The sequence below is a fragment of the Rosa chinensis genome, chromosome 1 (assembly GCF_002994745.2).
Source record: "Rosa chinensis cultivar Old Blush chromosome 1, RchiOBHm-V2, whole genome shotgun sequence".
In the NCBI taxonomy this organism is placed as follows: Eukaryota; Viridiplantae; Streptophyta; class Magnoliopsida; order Rosales; family Rosaceae; genus Rosa; species Rosa chinensis.
This window is the reverse complement of record NC_037088.1, coordinates 53226355-53244950: the sequence shown is the minus strand read 5'-3', so window position 1 is coordinate 53244950 and position 18596 is coordinate 53226355. Positions and strand designations below refer to the sequence as shown.

Below are 18596 nucleotides of genomic sequence, written 5' to 3'. Positions count from 1 at the left end.
AGGGTAAAGATGAGAAAGAAAAGAAGGTTGTAGAATTTATGTGTGTTGTAAGGAAACTGATTTAGAGTTTAGTAGGGTAAAGATGGGAAAGAAACGAGGGTTGTGGAATTTATGTGTGTTTAGTTAGAACTAGTTGCTACGTTGCTGCGGGGTTGATTTTTACCTTAATTATTTGGCTTGGCTGGAACTAAGAACGAAATGGTTTTTGAGAGAGAGAGAGAGAATCGTCCCATCACTATTTATTGAATAGTAATGAACAGTATTTTGGGGTTTGGCTTTTAGTATAGAGTATAATTAGAGAATTTAGAGATATATATTTCCTTCATGTCTTGAGTTTGTTCAATTGAAATGGCTTTAAATTCAAAGATTTCTTCATGGTTAGATTCTCAAATAGATAAATTTTACACATATTTGTCTAATCCTTAAAGTGAGTAATCCGGAGCATATGTCTGATCTTAGACCCATAGTTTTATGCAATGTGATTTATAAATTGTGCTCAAAATCTATTGCTAACAGATTGAAGCTTCTGCTGCCTGCTTTTATATCACCATTCTAGAGTGCTTTCATTTCGGGTAGGTTAATTACGGATAACATTCTTGTAGCAAATGAAATGGACCATTTTGTTCACAATAAACAAGATGGTTCTGAGAGATTCATGGCTTTAAAATTGGACCTCAGTAAAGCTTATGATCGTATGGAGTGGGAGTTCCTTAGGAGGGTGATCAATCGTTTTGGCTTTGCTCAGGCTTGGATTGATTTGGTAATGCTGTGTGTGACTACAATCCGATATTCTTTTTTGGTGCGTGGTAAACCCGGAGACTTGGTGATTCTTTCACAAGGTCTGAGACAAGGGGATCATTTATCTCCCTATTTGTTCTTGATTGGAGCTGAAGGATTCTCAGCTCTATTGCAACAGAAGCATAGGGAAGGGTTACTTTCTGGCATTGAGATTTGTAGTGATGCTCCTACAGTTAATCATTTATTGTTTGCAAACAATAGCATGTTATATGCTAATGCTGATTTGGCGGACTGCTATCAAATTCAAGACTTGCTAGAAACTAGGGCTGGGACTGTTCGGGTTTGCCGGAAAAAAAGCAAGAACCGAGACCGAACCGACGGGATAAACTTCAGGTCGGTTTGATGATATCTAATATCTGAAACCGAGCAAAACCCGAACCGACAAGAATCGGTTCGATTTCGGGTTTATTCGGTTCCATTTATGCTTGAATCCTGATATGAATCTATCTGAAAAACTGGAATAATTGCTAAGAAGAAGAAGTGAAGAAGAAGGAGGACAGGAGAAGAAGAATAGTTGTGGCGAAGAAGTGCAGAAGAAGAAGAAGAAGAAGAATGGTTGCCGTGACAAGAAGGAAGAGATGGGGGAGAATGATTAAAAAGAAATAAATAACAGAGAAACTGAGAAAGAGAAGAAAAACGGAGGAAGTGAGGGAAGAGATGGGGGAGTGATTGAAAAGAAATAAAGGACAGTGAGAGAAGAAAAAGGGAGGCATGAGTGGTTGGCCGACAGAGACATCAGACATGGGAGAAAGAGAAAAAGAAAGGGGGTTATGTGGGTGAGGGCCGACAGAGACAAATGGGAATGAGAAAGAGAGAGAGACAAAAAGGATGAGTTTAATATTTATTTTTTGAAATGAGGATGACTTTGATTCTTTATTCAAAGAAGAAAGGTCTGCGCGGCAGAGAAACCAAAGAGAGCCCACTTGCTGACATTAAACAAGTTAAAAATATACAATAATATAATAAAAGCACATCAGTTCGGGTAAAGGCAAAAATTGAATATGGGAACCGAAACCGAACTGTTCCTATTACACAAGAACCGAACTGGAAAAAAATTAATTAATTAAGAGAGAAAACCGAACCGAACCGACCCGTTCGGGTCGGTTTGGACCGGTTCCTCGGTTTTTCGGGTTTAAAATCCCAGCCCTACTAGAAACTTATGGAAGAGCATCAGGTCAGTTGCTGAACTTTAATAAGAGCTCGGTTGTTTTTAGTAAAAATGTTCCAGCTATTATGCAGGAGGAAGTGTCCAGTTTATTAGATGTGGAGGTTGTTGATTCCCATGCTTGGGGCACGCTGGTAGCCGTGGTGCTGTGCCGTTGCAAAATCTTTTTTCAGTTGAACATGCAGAAGCTTTAGCCTATCACATGGCTGTGCATTTTATGTTGGAGCACAACATGTCTCCTGTCATATTGGAAACCGACTCCTTACTTGTGCAGTGACAAGTTTCAAGGCCGGTTGCAATGAATCTGTCTGCAATGGGCAGAATTTATGATTATATTGTGGACATGATAGCTTCATCTCCAACTTCTTCCTTCTCTTGAAGCTAACATTTCAATTCCCTTTACCTAGAAAATAACTTGATTGGCCTTGTGATAAATAGAGAAGCAAAGTTACTGTTAATCTGTTATCGAATTGTACCCAAAAAAACGGTTATTGTTATTATTGAAGAAGAGAAATGAGACTGAGATGAGAAAGAAAAAAAAAATTGTAAATGCTATGAAGTGTTCTTAACGTGAAAAAGCTAAATTTCTGCATTCAATATTCAAAACTGAGGAATTATTCTGTGGTCTCGAAGTACCACATGACACTGTCATGTGGTGGTCACAATCAATAATATCACTCAAATTTGGTGGGGACCATAGGGGTGGAAAAAAAAATTAATAAAGAGACCAATCAGAAATAACATGTAAATTATATGGGCCAATAATATCACCATGTACCACCACGTGTACTATGGTCAAGAACTATATTTTAATTTCCCTGAAACTTGCTGATGTGGTGTCTTAAGAGCCCCGGGAGATGCCGTCAATGGCTAAGATTAAAAGCCAAGGAGGAACAAGGCCCAAAAGGAGCGAAGGAGAGGACACGTGCTATCAATCGATATTTTCCTATAATTCTATAAATAGCCGACTGCACCTAAATCAACCCAGAGGGTTTCTAGATAATATATACGGTAATATTATGGCCTCTTCACTGGAAACAAAACCCCAAGCCATAGTTCTTGACGATGAAAGAAAGCAAGAAGCAGAAAGCTTTCATTATGCTGTGCAGCTGGTGGTTTCATCTGCGCTGCCCATGTCCATGCAATCAGCCATTGAGCTCGGACTTTTTGATATCATAGCCAGAGCAGGTGCGGGTGCGGGGCTCTCTGCACCCCAGATTGCTGCCCAGATTGGCACCCAGAATCCTGAGGCAGCCTTTATGCTGGATCGAATCCTTAGGCTCCTCGCCACTCACTCTGTACTTGGTTGCTCTCTGGTTGATGGCCAAAGGCTCTACAGGCTCTCCGCGGTGTCCAAGCACTTTGTGACTGAAGATGGCGTTTCGTTGGGCTTCGTCATGGCATTGTTCCAAGACAAGGTCTTCATAAACAGTTGGTATGTTCTCATCACTTCACGTACGTTCGAATATTTAATCTTTTGGAGTTGATTGAGTAAGAATGCGTGTACAGTTTTATGTATTGATATAATTGACCTAATCCTGTACATACTAATTGACTCATATACAGTTTTATGTATTGATATAATTGATCTAATCCTGTACATACTAATTAACTCATATATCATATGTGCAGGTCACAACTGAAAGACGCAGTTATTGAAGGTGGAATTCCATTTGAGAGGTTCCATGGCATGCCTACCTTTGAGTATTCAGGTTCGGACCCGAGGTTTAATCAGGTTTTCAACACAGCAATGTTCAACCACACCACTCTTGTTGTGAAGCGGATTCTTGATCTCTACAGGGGTTTTGAGCACCTTGGGGAGCTTGTTGATGTTGGTGGTGGTTTGGGAGTAGCTCTCAGTCTAATCACTTCCAGATACCCTCATATTAAGGGAATCAATTACGATCTGCCGCATGTTATAAAATATGCTCACCCTTCTCCTGGTACGACCTTAATCTACTCGTTTTCAGTACTGAATTACGTAAGAAAACACTCTTTAAAGAATAATTGACAATCTACAGTGAAGAATTTATATAAAATATATACCATGTATTATATATAATTTATTATATTATATAATAATGGATTTAATCTTTTTGCAGGTGTCGAACATGTGGGAGGAGACATGTTTGCCCATGTTCCAAGTGGAGATGCCATTTTCTTAAAGGTTGATTATTTTTTAAGTTTCTCAAGTGCAGGTTTCTTTTATATTCATTTGGCTTGAAGTGAACTATATACGCATGTGAAGCTAGATTTACCCATTCAAATTTTTTGGATTGTTTTTTTAGGGCATACTTCACGATTGGACGGATGAGGACTGCATAAAGTTGTTGAAGAATTGTTACAGTGCTACTCCAGGCGATGGAAAAGTAATCGTTTTGGAGGCAGTTCTTCCAGTTTTGCCGGAAACAAGCACTACTGAGAAGATCACCACCCAACTGGATGTGCTTATGATGACTCAATGCCCAGGAGGGAAGGAGAGGACCCAACCAGAATTCATGGACTTGGCAACTGGTGCTGGATTCAGTGGCATCAAATATGAATGTTTCGTCGCTAACATATGGGTCATGGAGTTTATTAAGTAGAGACAGGGCAATGCTTTCATTTGGTACAATAAAAACACTCTTAAGCTATTGAGGATATATAGTTGCTCGTTGCTTATCTTTTGAAAAGTATGATGTGTGTTAATTTGCAATGAAAATGTGTGTGGGCAAAAGTAGGAAATTTTTAGGCTTGTCTTCTTAGTCACTACTATTAACATGTATCCGCCCCTTTGACCAAGTCAGACATCGATCGGTAATGGTACATTGTTTGATCCCAGCTACAAAGCTGATTCTGACAAGATGAGGGTAAAAAAAAAAAAAATCAGTATATATGATGATGGCGGATGATTTCTCGATTGCATTAGGGCATTTCCAACTCATTAGTCAAAAATCATGCATAGTCATTTCATGAATTTAACACCTCTGGTGTCATTACTATTCATTCAGATTTTGCATCTCAAACTTCTTTTAGTTAAAAGTCATAACATAATCTTAATGGACCATGGAGTCCACCTCCTCTCCCTTCTTCTCCATTTTGGCTTTCGTTATACAAAACTTAGTCATTTGCTTTTGACCCAGGGGTTATTTTGACTACTTTTTCTATTAGGCTGGAGATGCTGGACTTGGATTGATGAAACCAAAATGGCTTTTGACATTAGGGTTGGAGATGTCTTACATCCCCAAAAAGACCTCGACCCATTTTCTACATTACCCATATTTTTGATATATATATATATATATATATATATATATATAAACAAGATTGAGAGAAAACGTATCTCATATAATGTAACAGGGGCTTAGCGCCTAAGGGATTAGGCGGTTTGTATTTTTTTAATTTATAATTTATTTTATAGCATATAATTATATAAACAAGAATATATAAAGTAGTGAAATTGGTTAAAAAGAACAATTCTTAGGTTCACCCCTATGGTGAATGATTATATTCACCTCCGTTGTCGATTAACATATTTTTACTTAATAAATTTATAATCCAACGGTCTATATTTTAAATTATTATTTAAAGATCATCTCTGTAAAAAATCAATCAAATCGGAAATCGTTTAATTATCTAATTGAATCAAACAAATGAATGGTTCTAATAACACTTACTAATACTATGATGAACCGTCCATGTAATTCATAGAAATGAATAACTAAAAGGTCTTCAATTTAATTGATTTTTGACAGAGCTAATCTTTATATTACGTTATACAACATGAACGGTTGGATTAAAAAATTATAAAGTTATTATACGTTAATCACAAGAGAGGGTGAATTTGCTCATTCACCCTAGAGGTGAACCTAAGAATTGTTCGGTTGAAAATAGTCAAAATTACTCAAAATTGAGAGAAAATGTTCCGCATATAATGTAACATAGAGTACTAAGGGCATCTCCAACAGACTAGCTATTTCAACAAAAAGTTACAAATTTGGCTAATTTGAGATAGTTTAGCACTCCAGTAGAATAGCTATATGAAAGTCAAATTTAGCTTTTGCTAAAATCTCAAGCTAAATTTAGCTAGGGAGGAGAGAGAAAATAGCAAAAAGCTAAACACTCCATGTTCAATTTTTTTAGTTTAGCTAACACTGCTGGAGGAAAATGTATAAATTTACTACCTAAATTTAACTTTTAGATGATTTAGCTAAAAAAATAGCTTTTACTGTTGGAGATGCTCTAAGAAGCTAGAAATAAAATAAAAAGACACTTGCAAGCCTATAAGTTAGAAATAAACAATTGCAAGCTATTGCAAACCATTCAACCAACTCATAGCTGCTGTAGGAAAAATCTTTGAGCAATTGGGCACCCAGACTATTATTTTGGACACTCATAGCATGAATCTACTGCATCTAGCACTCCAGTGAAGCTGGAGCAACATCGAGTGCAGAGCATACCAACTACTAAAGCAAGGCATATTGTAAATACTAAAAACAGAACGAAAAAAATAAAACTGAAAAACTATGAACAATTGCATTAGGCATATCAGAATTAACTCAATTAAGAAAGGAAAATAATTGCAGGAAGGAACGCTGAATTTGTTCATGCCCATTATTGAATAAACTCTTAAAGAATTATCAATTACAGGTTCTTCAACAATTCATAAACCCATCAATCCAAGCACTGTTCTAAAATCAAATCAGCAATTTTTAGTATCTAATTATCCAACAATCATCAATTCATCAATCTATCGATCCAACAATTCATCAACTCATTAATTCATGAATCATCAACTCATTAATTCATCATAACTTCATGAGGCAGTAGACAAAAGATAGATTGGAGCAGTGGAGAGAGAAACGGCGACCGCTGACGATCGAGGAGAGATCGAGAGAGAGAGAGAGAGAGACGGAGTTAGATATGTGCTTTGAAGATATGGCGACTAGCAATCATAGCTCAGGAGTTATGGGTTTCGAGAGCAGACAACGATGTGGTTTAGAGTTCTGGGTTTTATTCGGAAGTGAGGAAGACGATCGAGACGCCCAGCGCCCAGACCGACCAGACCGCCTAGGCGCCCACAATGCCCGCCTAGACTCCGCCGAAGCTCCAACCAACTGTAAACCAAGGACAAACATACAGTGTTTGAATTAGGCTGCGTTTGGGGGGGCGCTTCAAATTTGGTGTTTGGTAACTCTGTCCCCAGCCTGCTTTTTAAAAAAGCCTTGGCTTTTTTCTCTAGAAAGGCAGAAGTCAGTGGAGACTTCCTTTTAGAAGCTGCAGAAGCAGAGGCCACCGCTAAGCACTGTAGCGGTACATACTGTAGTTTAATAAATCTTTGCAAATACCAACTCCTATCCTCACAGCCATGAAACCCTTCTCTTCACGCCTTCACGCACAGAAGCCGCTCTTCTGGAAACACAGACGCACTCTTCTGCCTTTCTGGATCATTGGCATTGCCAGCTCCAGTTTCTTGATGACAGGCCCAGTTCTCACCGCCGAACCAATCGACCCGAATCGAAATCCGGAGGTAAACTTTTCTGGTAAATTGCCTAATCGTATTCCTTCAGCTCGGTTTGATTGAGATTAGACATGTCTTTGAGCAAGATCATTGCTGTGGCTGGTCTTTGCAAAAGGTCGTCAACAGAAATGATTTAGTAATTGAGTTTCCAGTTTCACATGTGACGTAGCTAGTTTCTTTCATATGCTTGAGAAAAATATAAAGAAAAAATAATGCCGCCTTGTATTCACGAAGATGAATGATATGATGTACCCAATCAGCAATAATCTAAGTTCATTCAGTTTCAAAGATTGGCTGATGCCATTAGTCTTGTCCTTTTAAATGAGAAAAACTATAATGTCACTGGTCAGATAAAATAACAAAAGTCTAGGATTTTGTTTCAGTTTATGATTCGAGTATCTCATATAATGTTGTTCTTGCGCACAGAGTCAACCTGTGGAGGAGTTCTACCGCAGTCGGGGAAAATTGTCAGAGTTTGATCTTATTGGAGGGATTCCAGAATCCTGGCCAAAGCAGCATGATTTGTATATTGTGTACTAATTAATAACATTAGACGACTTGGTTTCCATTAGGTAAAGCTAGATCATACTCTCTTTGCATGTCAGCTGGGAAGCTGGTGCATTTAATTCAAAATTTGAAAGGAAAAACTTCTATATGCAATAAAAGCTCGAAGAGGCCCATTTTCTTTGGAGTTATGTAAGTGGCCATGGGTCTTGTGTGGGGAGGTAAGCATTGTAATGGTCAGCCAAGTTGTTTGTTTGAATAATGATTCTTTTCACAGGCAGTAAGTAGAGATTCAGAGCAAGTACCATTTTGCAAGTTTTTATGAATTGTACTGCACATGATGAGCGAAATCTGAACAGGTCCACAACCCTTACAAGAGCCAATGCTCAAATTTGAGTATCTGGTGTACTGGTGTAACTCGCGAGTATCAGTCATACTCGGTTCTATTGCCAACCATATCAGTTCTTTGTAGCTTCTTTCTAGGTATGCTGTATGTTAATATGGTAAAGTTAGGCATGAGCTTCCAACATATCCGGGTTATGCTGCTTGATCGGTGTCGATTCACAGCTGATGTAGGGTGAGATTTTAACCAATTTCAACTAAAAATCTCGAAAAGAAAAAAGCGTCTTCACATTAAGAAGAATAATTTGAATATTGGAAATTTGTATTCAAATAGGCTTCTTAATGATGGAATTAATCATAAATTACTCTTTTGGATATATCGGGATTCTCGAGCAAAATCTTGATTGGGATTTCAAGCGTAATATTCTTTAGTATCTAGGATTTTATTTCCAATTTTTATTTAGAGTAAATTTCGCAAACAGTACACCAAGTAAAGACCACTAATAATTCTTATACACAAAGTTTCAAACCAAACATTTCGGTACACGAAATCTGAAACTCGACCCACTATCAGTACACGACGTCAATTTTTGACACCAAAATGTCCATTATGCCCTCAGTTCTTTTTTTTTTTAATAATTTTTTTTTCTGTTATTTTTTTTTCCTTCGTTTCTTCTTCCTTCTTCCGGGCTCACTCCCTCGCTTCCAACGCCGCCTTCCTCACCTCGCATAACAGAAAGAAAAAAAATGACTCGAGTCATTTATAAACGAAGGAAAAAAAATAACAGAAAAAAAAATTATTAAAAAAAAAAGAACTGAGGGCATAATGGACATTTTGGTGTCAAAAATTGACGTCATGTACTGATAGTGGGTCGAGTTTCAGATTTCGTGTACCGAAATGTTTGGTTTGAAACTTTGTGTATAAGAATTATTAGTGGCCTTTACTTGGTGTACTGTTTGCGAAATTTTCCCTTTTATTTAATCAGGTTTAATTAGGTTTCCTAGTTTTAGTCTACAATAAATTCTTCTTTATGTTTTCTAGTTGTATTAGGTTTATTGACAGGACCCGACCCAAGTTTCACCCCGAAACCCAGATACGAGCCTGTGGGGCCCACTTCAGGTGAAATCCTACCAAAAAATCTGCAGAACATCCCCTAAAATAGGCTACCTGTTAAAGTAAAATTGAGATTGGAATGGTCTACTCATTTCATTTCATAATCCCTTTATATAGGGAGAGAATTACAATAGAAAGAACAATTACAATGATGACATTAACTATTGATTGGTCCGTAATTCATGCTGATTGATGGTAATTGGTAATTGTTTGATTCCCTCTCCGTCAATCACTTTGACGAAGACACATAATGTGTTTTTCCTTTAACACTCCCCCATGTGCCAAGTCAAAGATGAAATGGTGCATAAGTTGTTGCCTCACTAAAAACCTTGCCAAGTAACAATAAAAACCCTGTGGGACAAAAAATACACCTTGGTCAAAAGAAAAGAGCACAACGCACCTTCTACATTTGAGGCTGACATGTGTGTGTTAGACTCCTCCTGACGTCTATACCTCCCCCTGATACTTGCATTAATCAAGGGAGTTTGGAAAGACTTCGCATTCCCATGTTTTTCACATGTTTCTCAAATGTGGCATTGGGCTAATTTGGTGAACAAATCTGCCACATTCTCCTCAGACCTTACTTGATTCACTTGAATCTTGAGGAGAGCCTGTTGTTGCTGATTGTATAACAACTTTGGCTATATGTGTTTTGCGTTATCACCCTTAATATAACCTAGCTTCATCTGTTCGATGCAAGCTGCATTGTGTTCATAAATGCAAGTAGGCTCTTCAGTGGTAGAACTCAAACCACTAATCCCTTGAATATATGCAATGATAGTTCTTAACCATACACACTCACGAACCGCCTCATGTACAACAATGATCTCTGAGTGGTTCGAGGAGGTAGCCACAAGGGTTTGCTTGGTAATGAATGTTCCCAAAACGTCCCTTAAGGGCATCCCACAATTCTTTGGGTGTCTTCAACTGAAGGTACTCCCAGCGTAGACTAAGATCAATATGTCGCCTCAGAAACATTAATGCATATGCTTTCACCTTATTAAATAGTTCATCATCTTTTGGGTCAGTAATGGTGGCGGTGTAGTCTTTTGCCACAAAGACAGTTTCTACATCGGAAACCTAACGGTGGTACTCAAGTCCTTCTGAGTCCAAAATGTCAAACTCAGGTCGAGTTGGATCAGCCATCTACATAAAACAAGAGGGAAGATATAAATTACGCAGTCATAAAGACATCCACGTGAATTATTTTCCAAAAATATGAATTAGATTTCAAGACCAAGATTCGTAATGGTCACATTTTTTTCGATGCTATGTGACAATACTTTATCACAGTAAGTGTGTATATAATGCACATGAATTTTCATTATTATGGCAAAATGGAATTTATATGTTGCATTACAAAAATAACTATAACACATTTAATAATAAATAAAACATAGCATATAAAAATAAATTACATGACATGCTCAAATTGCACAAACATACAACAAAATATATGCTGCATATAATAATAGTAATAATATATCATGAGTAAAATAAATAAATAAAATCACGAAACATGCTTTAAATTTCATGATAAAAACATAAGCAATAAAATATAAAACATGCTAAACATATTTATAAATCATGCTTAAAGATAATCATATAAAACATAAATAACATGGCATGCTTGAAAAGAACAAAATTATCTAACTAAACATGCTTAATAATAAAATATAATAAAAGCATAAACAATAAAGTATAAAGGATGCTAAAAAAATTCTAATTATAAATAATGAAATATAGCATAGTATGAGATTAAATAAAAGAGAACATACTTGGTTTTGAAAAAATAAAACAATCCTAGCGCACGCGCGTGTTGATGCAGGCGTGCGTAACGATGTTTTTGGGCTTGAGAAGAACTGGGCTGCTTCCTCTTGCAGAGCCACAAAACCTTGTTGTTTTTTTTTTCTTTGCTTTTCTCTTTTTTTCCTCTTTGGGCTGCAGGTTTTTTTCCTTTTTTTTTTTTTTTGGGCAGCAGAGGCCTGCTTTTTTTTTTTTTTTGGGCCGGGTCTTTACTTTTGCCAGGGTCATGTTTTTTTCTTGACTTTTTTTTTTTTTGGATTGTTGTTGGGCCGGGTAACACCTTTTTTTTTTTTTTTTTTTTCACGTCTTCCTCCTTCTGGTTTTCTTCTTTCTGATTTTCTCTTTTTTTTTTCGTCTTCTCCTTCTGGTTTGCAGACACGAGGATCTGCACAGTTGATATTGGAGCAGTAGTTTGCAGGCCCAAGGATCTGCACAAACGAGGGGCTGCGTTGCTGGCTTGCTGGGGTCACGTCGCGGGCTTGCAGGGATCATGTTGCTGCTTGCGGTAGACTGCTGAGGTCGGTGTTGCAGGGGCGCGTTGCTGCTCGAGGTAGACTGACATGGAAGCTGGCGTGGGGGCTGGGGTAGGCTCTGCAAGGCGGGCGCGGAGGCTGTTTGGTGGCCTGGGTTAGGTTGGAGGCTGGTGGGGGTTGACGGGGTCGAGGCAGGGGCTGCTTCACAGGATTTTTTTTTTTTTTTTTTAAATCGGCAAAGAAGAAGAAAAAGTTTTTTTCTTCTTAGGGTTTTTGTTTTTTTTTTTTTTTTCGACGGGAGGAAGAAAGAAACTAGAGAACTAGTGTTTTTTTTCTTGGCTATTTGCTCTGAGCGTGCTGATAACGTGTTAAAGTAAAATTGAGATTGGAATGGTCTACTCATTTCATTTCATAACCCCTTTATATAGGGAGAGAATTACAATAGAAAGAACAATTACAATGATGACATTAACTACGGATTGGTCCGTAATCCATGCTGATTGATGGTAATTGCTAATTGCTTGATTCCCTCTCCGTCAATCACTTTGACAAAGGCACATAATGTGTTTTTCCTTTAACACTACCCAAAATTTCACAAAACCTGGACATGATTAATACTAAACTCATAATCACAAGCACAACCCAATATTTACACTCCACAAGTAAAAGTTACATTCAGTAAGTACAAATTCCATCTTAACTTCAATACGATAACAGATTCGCAAGCATTAACATTCACCAAAAATAAAAGGTTATCAGAGCAGTGCTACATAACTAAGCCGATATCATACAAGGTAGGTTAAGTATTAACCTACAGCCAAAAACGGAAGCGCTGATTCCTATGCCTCAAGTTCCTGGACGAGATCTCGGCCAATCTGAAATCTGGGCATTTGAAACCAAAGGACCTAGGGAAAAACATTTAAAAACCGTTAGAGTGAGTGGACAAAACTGAAACAAGTTATGAAACAATTAATTGAATGCTTCCCCATTTCTCTTGTTAACAAAACCGACATGCAGCGAGATTCCACAATATTTCCAATTCAATTCTTCTCAAGAAAACTCATTTGATGATTATAAGGACTGCTGTCTAATCATCTCATGCCATATGGGAGGGACTGCCACCCAGATGACGCATCGGAAGGGACTGCCAACCGGAATAGGAGGCGGTGGGTAGAAGGGACTGCCAACTAGCCACAAGTAGTTAGAAGGGACTGCCCACTAACTACCTCATGTCATCTGGAATGGACTGCCAACCAGATGACGCATCAAAAGGGACTGCCAACAGGGATGTAGTCTGGAAGGGACTGCCAACCAGACTATTACCTAGAAGGGACTGCCAACTAGGTAATATACACATGCGCTAAAGATAGCCTCCTTGCCAACTCTTTTCTTTAAATCCATTTCTTTCATGATACCACATTTACTCAAATAATATTCCATTAAAAACTTAAAACCATGCTGCATGTATTATTTCAATAAAATAAAATTCCACTCACAAGTGAGTCTCGCAGCTAATCCTGCTGCCTGCTCGTGTCCTCCTCACTCGAGGGCTCAGTATGTCCTGTAGTAAATGGGTACGACATAATTATCCATTATGAGAAAACAATCTCAAGATCAAAACTCATTCTTTCTGGAATTAGTATTCATTACTCATAAATTCTATTAAAAAAAAACCCACTCTTCGAATTTGGAATTTACATTCTTGAATACGGAAATTCCCTTACAATTCAACGCCCTCGCTTAATCTTTAACCTTCACAAGGATCGTTCCGATAATTTAATCAATTTAATTTCGATTCCTTAATCATAATTGATCACCAAATTATAACATAATTTCCTTTCCAAAAAATTTCCAAATTCTTTCTTAACTTTTCCTCTTTTCAATTCACAATTCCATCTCTAATTTCGCCACCAACAATTAGTCAACAAAGTAAAGGAAAAAAGAAATATAATTTCTTCCAAAAATTCCAATTTCTCTTAACATTCTAAAATCCATTTTTATTTCTCCAATGTCTCAACAATCTCAACTCACCACGAAAATTATGACAACAAGTTCTCAACCCAAAATTATAACCTTAATCACCCTAAAAACCACATCCAACACCAAATTATGCAAAAAAAAAATGATAAACAAAGGTTCCCAACACCAAGTATAACTCAAAAACGAGCATAATGCTTTTCTAAATGACTAACAGAGCCTCTACACGCCACCATCAGTGGCAGCGCGTGGCTTCACGCGCCACTACTCCAAAACCCATAACCGGCCAAGAAAATTATACCTATACAATCTCCACAACAAGCCCAACAATAATTATACCTGCAACGACAGCCAATTTCAAGCAAAAGTGGTCGGAAAATCAACCCCAAAATCAAGAATTTCTTCGATTACTGTTCATCCTAATGTTCACGCCCCAAACACCTTCAATTCTTCCTCCACCGGCCAAAACAAGCTGCAACAAGATTAGGAACACGTTCAGCACCTCACCAACAACCAAAACCCAAAGAAATCCGGCCGGAAACCACCGGAAAACTGAGATCGGAGCCAAACTCCGGTTTTTCCCCATTTTTGCATTTCTCTTCGAAACTCAAAAACCAATGAAACCCAAGGTGAAAAACTTACATGACTAGGAAGAGAAGGAAGAGAGTATCATGCCATGGCAAGCGGTTCGTCCTGAGGTGGCCGGACGGCGACAAATTCGCCGGAAAACCAGAAACGGCGAAAGAAGAAGAGAAAATGGGAGGGATCGGGTCTGTCCCCATTTTGGGGCTGATTCTTTCTCTCTCCTCAATCCCAAAAAGGAAACTCATTAAAAAAAACTCTACCAAGAATAGTAACTTCAATCATTAAATTACAACTTCCCCGTAATAACTCCGATCTAGACAAACTACGTGTCTACGAACTCGATTTTTCGTAACCTACGACAATCACAAAGAATTTCCTAATTTACCGGGCTAAAGTAAGAGTCACTCCTTGGACAACCACGGTAAAATGTAACTGGTAAAAGAATTTAAGGTACGGGGCATTACATTTATGCTTATGTGCCCTATATAAGGCACCTCTTAGGTTGTAATTTTCATTCAAGTTATCGATAAAAAAAAAAATCAAATATTATAGAAGTTTATCTATGTTTCTTACTGCTGTGCCCGTAATTACTAGTGGATTCTGGCTCATCTCATATGGCTTTTGACGCTTGACGGAGTCTTTTACTATCATGTTCACGCTTCCCGCATTTTGGCCTAAATCCGTTAGGGCTCACTAAAGTGAGTCTTGAAGATCTTGTGGTTCCCATTCTGGAAATGTATCATGCGTCTCAAACGGACATTCTGGCCAAAAGTTGATCAAATCTGATCAATTAAGACCTGACTTTTCGCACTAGAAACCTTAAAAGTCCAAAACCAAATTTTCTTGGATATTGCAGCGGCTAGTAAACTCATTATGCGTGAATTATCTATTTTCCAATCACTCTTTTTTATTCTACGCCGCTTCTTTATTTTTCTAGATTTCCGGCTAAACCAGGCTCATTCTCGTCTTATATCAAATGTGTTCTCATTAATTAATCTTCAAGTGTCATTAGCTAAACACCATCAGAACAACAATAATTTAACTATGTAAAGCCTTGGGATCTATATATAGAGTTATAGCAGACTAGGTTGATCAAATTATATGACCTTAACTATTTTAAATTTTTAATCCAAGTTTTATTCAGTAGTCGATGCCTAATCATGTTTATCCACACTTTTGGAAGTTTTCTCAAAGGACATGCATTCAAATGATGCACCCTTTTTCTTTTTCGTTTTCTTTCTTTGATGATTTGATAGCTACATATCCAAAGACAAAACTCTTCAGCAAATAATTTGAAAGCAAGAACAGCTATATATGTGTGTGTGCATGTACCTCCAACGAACTTACGATCGATAAGATCAATTTTTATAATCAATCAGTATCTGTCAGATCATTTAAATATTATATACTCATATTGCTATTGAACCACATGAAAATGTAGGTGAAAATTACATTGGTTGTTCATTTAAGCCAAGCACCGGCCATATGTATATATTCTGATTAGGATCTTCCCCCTTCAAAAGTAACAAAAAGCAAACATTATTAAAGCACATGTAACATGTCTTTTATGATGAATTGATGACGTTGGGTCCTCCACTACAATACCTCCGGCCTTTTCCACCCCTTAATAATTCATTGCCTAATAAGAACAATCATTCACCAACCACCGCTTCTTACATTATATGAAAATTAGACGCATGTGAAATGTACTGTTATATAGTATAGTTTTGTACCTTTAAATAAAACTGTTTTCCTTTGAGTTCAGAATGAGCATTGACAGTTCTAAGCCAGTAATGACGTCCACAAAAGAAGAAGAAGAAAGCTTCAGCTCTGCAATGCAGCTGGTGACTTCTACTGTGCTGTCTATGTCCATGCAATCAGCAGTTGAGCTTGGAGTTTTCGACATCATAGCCAAAGCTGGTGAGGGTGCGGGTCTCTCCTCAACCAAGATTGCAGCTCAGCTAGGCACCCAGAACTCCGAGGCGCCCATGATGTTGGATCGAATCCTCAGGCTACTGGCAAGTCACTCTGTGCTCAATTGCACCGTGGTTAATACTAATGATGATGACCATAGTGATGGGCCTAATTTTAAGAGGGTTTATAGTCTTGCTCCTGTGTCCAAGTACTTTGTGAAGAGTGATGAAGATGGTGTTTCTTTAGGCGCCATGATGGCATTGATTCAAGACAAGGTCTTCTTGGACAGCTGGTTCGTTTTCTCTTGTTAATTAGTTCTCTTTTCCTTGTATCTTTTTTAAGAATTTTGAGTTTAGTTAGTACAGACTATAGATGAATATGGATATTACTACGATCCGTTTTCTTAAATAATAGTATAGATTCTCATACGAGAACAAGGTAGTATAACTTAATTATCTTCATTTTTGTACATGAGTGGGGTGGAGTGGAGGAGGATCACTCAATATATCCATTTATGTACACAAGTACCAGAAATAATTGAGCCCCTATGAGAATCAAGCCCAATAATTGAAGAAAGGATATCATTATTTCCACAAGCCGAAGAAACAAAAAAACTATTAAGATCTTTAAACTTGCGCATCTGATTTCAGTTCCTAACTCTAATTTGGTACACGCGTTGAATATAGGTTCCAGTTGAAAGGTGCTGTTGTAGAAGGAGGAATCCCATTTAACAGGGTCCATGGCACACATGCCTTTGAGTATCCAGGTTTGGATCCCAGGTTTAACCAAGTGTTCAACACAGCAATGTTCAACCACACCACTATTGTTATCAAGAAAATTCTTGATCTCTACAAGGGTTTTGAGCATCTTAAGCAACTTGTTGATGTTGGGGGTGGCCTTGGAGTGACTCTTAGCCTAATAACTTCTAGATACCCTCACATTAAGGGCATCAACTTTGACTTGCCTCATGTCATCAAAGACGCCCCTTCTTACACTGGTATAATCATGACCTTAAGTATTTTACTGTAATGTATACATTATTGGTCTATTTTTTAACAACTTAAGTTTATCAGGCCAATTTAGTGGTTATCGATCTTAACGTGGCAACATGTTCGAAACTGACGGTTCACATTTGTCATTTTTTCTTGTTTAATTTGGGGGTTAAATTGCTTTGTACGTAGGAGTGGAACATGTTGGAGGAGACATGTTTGCAAGTGTTCCAAGTGGGGATGCCATTTTTATGAAGGTGATTTTTCAGTTTCTCAAGGATTATGTTTTCGTCTTGTGAATTTGTGAAGCTTTTTCATTTAGAATTTATTTTGTAAAGAATAGGCAATTGATGTTGCGATGTTTTGCTAAATTGTAGTGGATACTTCATGACTGGAGTGATGAACACTGCTTGAAGCTCCTGAAAAATTGTTACAACGCTATACCAGACAATGGAAAAGTAATTGTTGTGGAAGCACTTCTTCCAGTTGTGCCAGAGACTAGCACTGCTGTGAAGAGCACCTCCCAACTTGATGTGCTTATGATGACACAGAACCCGGGAGGAAAAGAGCGAAGCGAAGAAGAATTCATAGCCTTGGCAACTGCTGCTGGGTTTCGCGGCATCAGATATGAATGTTTTGTCTGTAATTTTTGGGTTCTGGAGTTCTTTAAGTAGATCGGCGAGTTTAGAAGCTGCTATCATGCACAAAGATACTCAAGCTTCATCTAAGATTCCGCTATATGTGGAGTTCATATTGTTTGCAAATGTTTCTCTTCTTTAAGACTGCAAATTTGCATAACGAGAGAAAAGATCAAGTCATTAACTGATCAGAACTGCACATAATCTGCAGATTATTTAACTTTCCCAGTGTTATTTGGCTAGCAATCTCAAGGAATCCAATATAAAATGTTAATCATTCCTATTCATATCTGCGACTAAGACGTCACTTTCCAGTGATCCAGATTTTAGACTTTTAATTTAGGGAGAATTCCACAAATGGTCACTCAACTATGACACATTCGACACTTTGGTCACTGAAGTTTCAAATATATCACTTTGGTCACTCAACTATTACACTGTCAATCACTTAAGTCACCTAAAGAGTATTTTTTTTATAATTTTTTTTAATGAAAAAAATTAACAAAGTGACTTAAGTGATTGACAGTGTAATAGTTGAGTGACCAAAGTGATATATTTGAAACTTCAGTGACCAAAGTGTCGAATGAGTCATAGTTGAGTGACCATTTGTGAAATTTTCCCTTTAATTTAAATTGTACCTTTAGCAAGGAACTCAGCTTAATTAGTGTTTTTTTTTTAATAGGGCTGATGTGGCTGCCCTCAAGCCTTGATTAATGAAATTGCAGAATACAAGGGAGGGACATAGAACCTGAATCCCAGATTACAATAAGCATAAAGATAACATCCTGAAA

The 18596-nt window shown here is 37.7% G+C and overlaps 2 protein-coding genes and 1 long non-coding RNA gene across 3 annotated transcripts; 2 read left to right on the top strand and 1 right to left on the bottom strand.

Annotated features, from left to right (window-relative positions):
• The first annotated feature begins 2963 nt into the window (after positions 1 to 2963).
• LOC112178673 (anthranilate N-methyltransferase) lies at positions 2964 to 4604 on the top strand. Its single transcript, XM_024316860.2, has 4 exons — positions 2964 to 3398; positions 3596 to 3906; positions 4066 to 4130; positions 4252 to 4604. The coding sequence occupies exons 1-4, from the start codon at positions 2983 to 2985 to the stop codon at positions 4546 to 4548; spliced, it is 1089 nt and encodes a 362-aa protein (XP_024172628.1). The 5' UTR covers positions 2964 to 2982; the 3' UTR covers positions 4549 to 4604.
• An 8592-nt stretch (positions 4605 to 13196) lies between these two features.
• On the bottom strand, positions 13197 to 14460 carry LOC121051793. The gene is made up of 3 exons (XR_005806943.1): positions 14322 to 14460; positions 14019 to 14151; positions 13197 to 13263 (listed from the first exon to the last, which is right to left on the bottom strand). It is a non-coding gene; the product is annotated as an uncharacterized LOC121051793 (long non-coding RNA).
• A 1520-nt stretch (positions 14461 to 15980) lies between these two features.
• Positions 15981 to 18051, top strand: LOC112186762 (caffeic acid 3-O-methyltransferase). Its single transcript, XM_024325274.2, has 4 exons — positions 15981 to 16470; positions 16865 to 17175; positions 17360 to 17424; positions 17545 to 18051. Exons 1-4 carry the CDS (start codon positions 16031 to 16033, stop codon positions 17839 to 17841), a joined length of 1113 nt encoding a protein of 370 aa, XP_024181042.1. The 5' UTR covers positions 15981 to 16030; the 3' UTR covers positions 17842 to 18051.
• Positions 18052 to 18596: the final 545 nt, after the last annotated feature.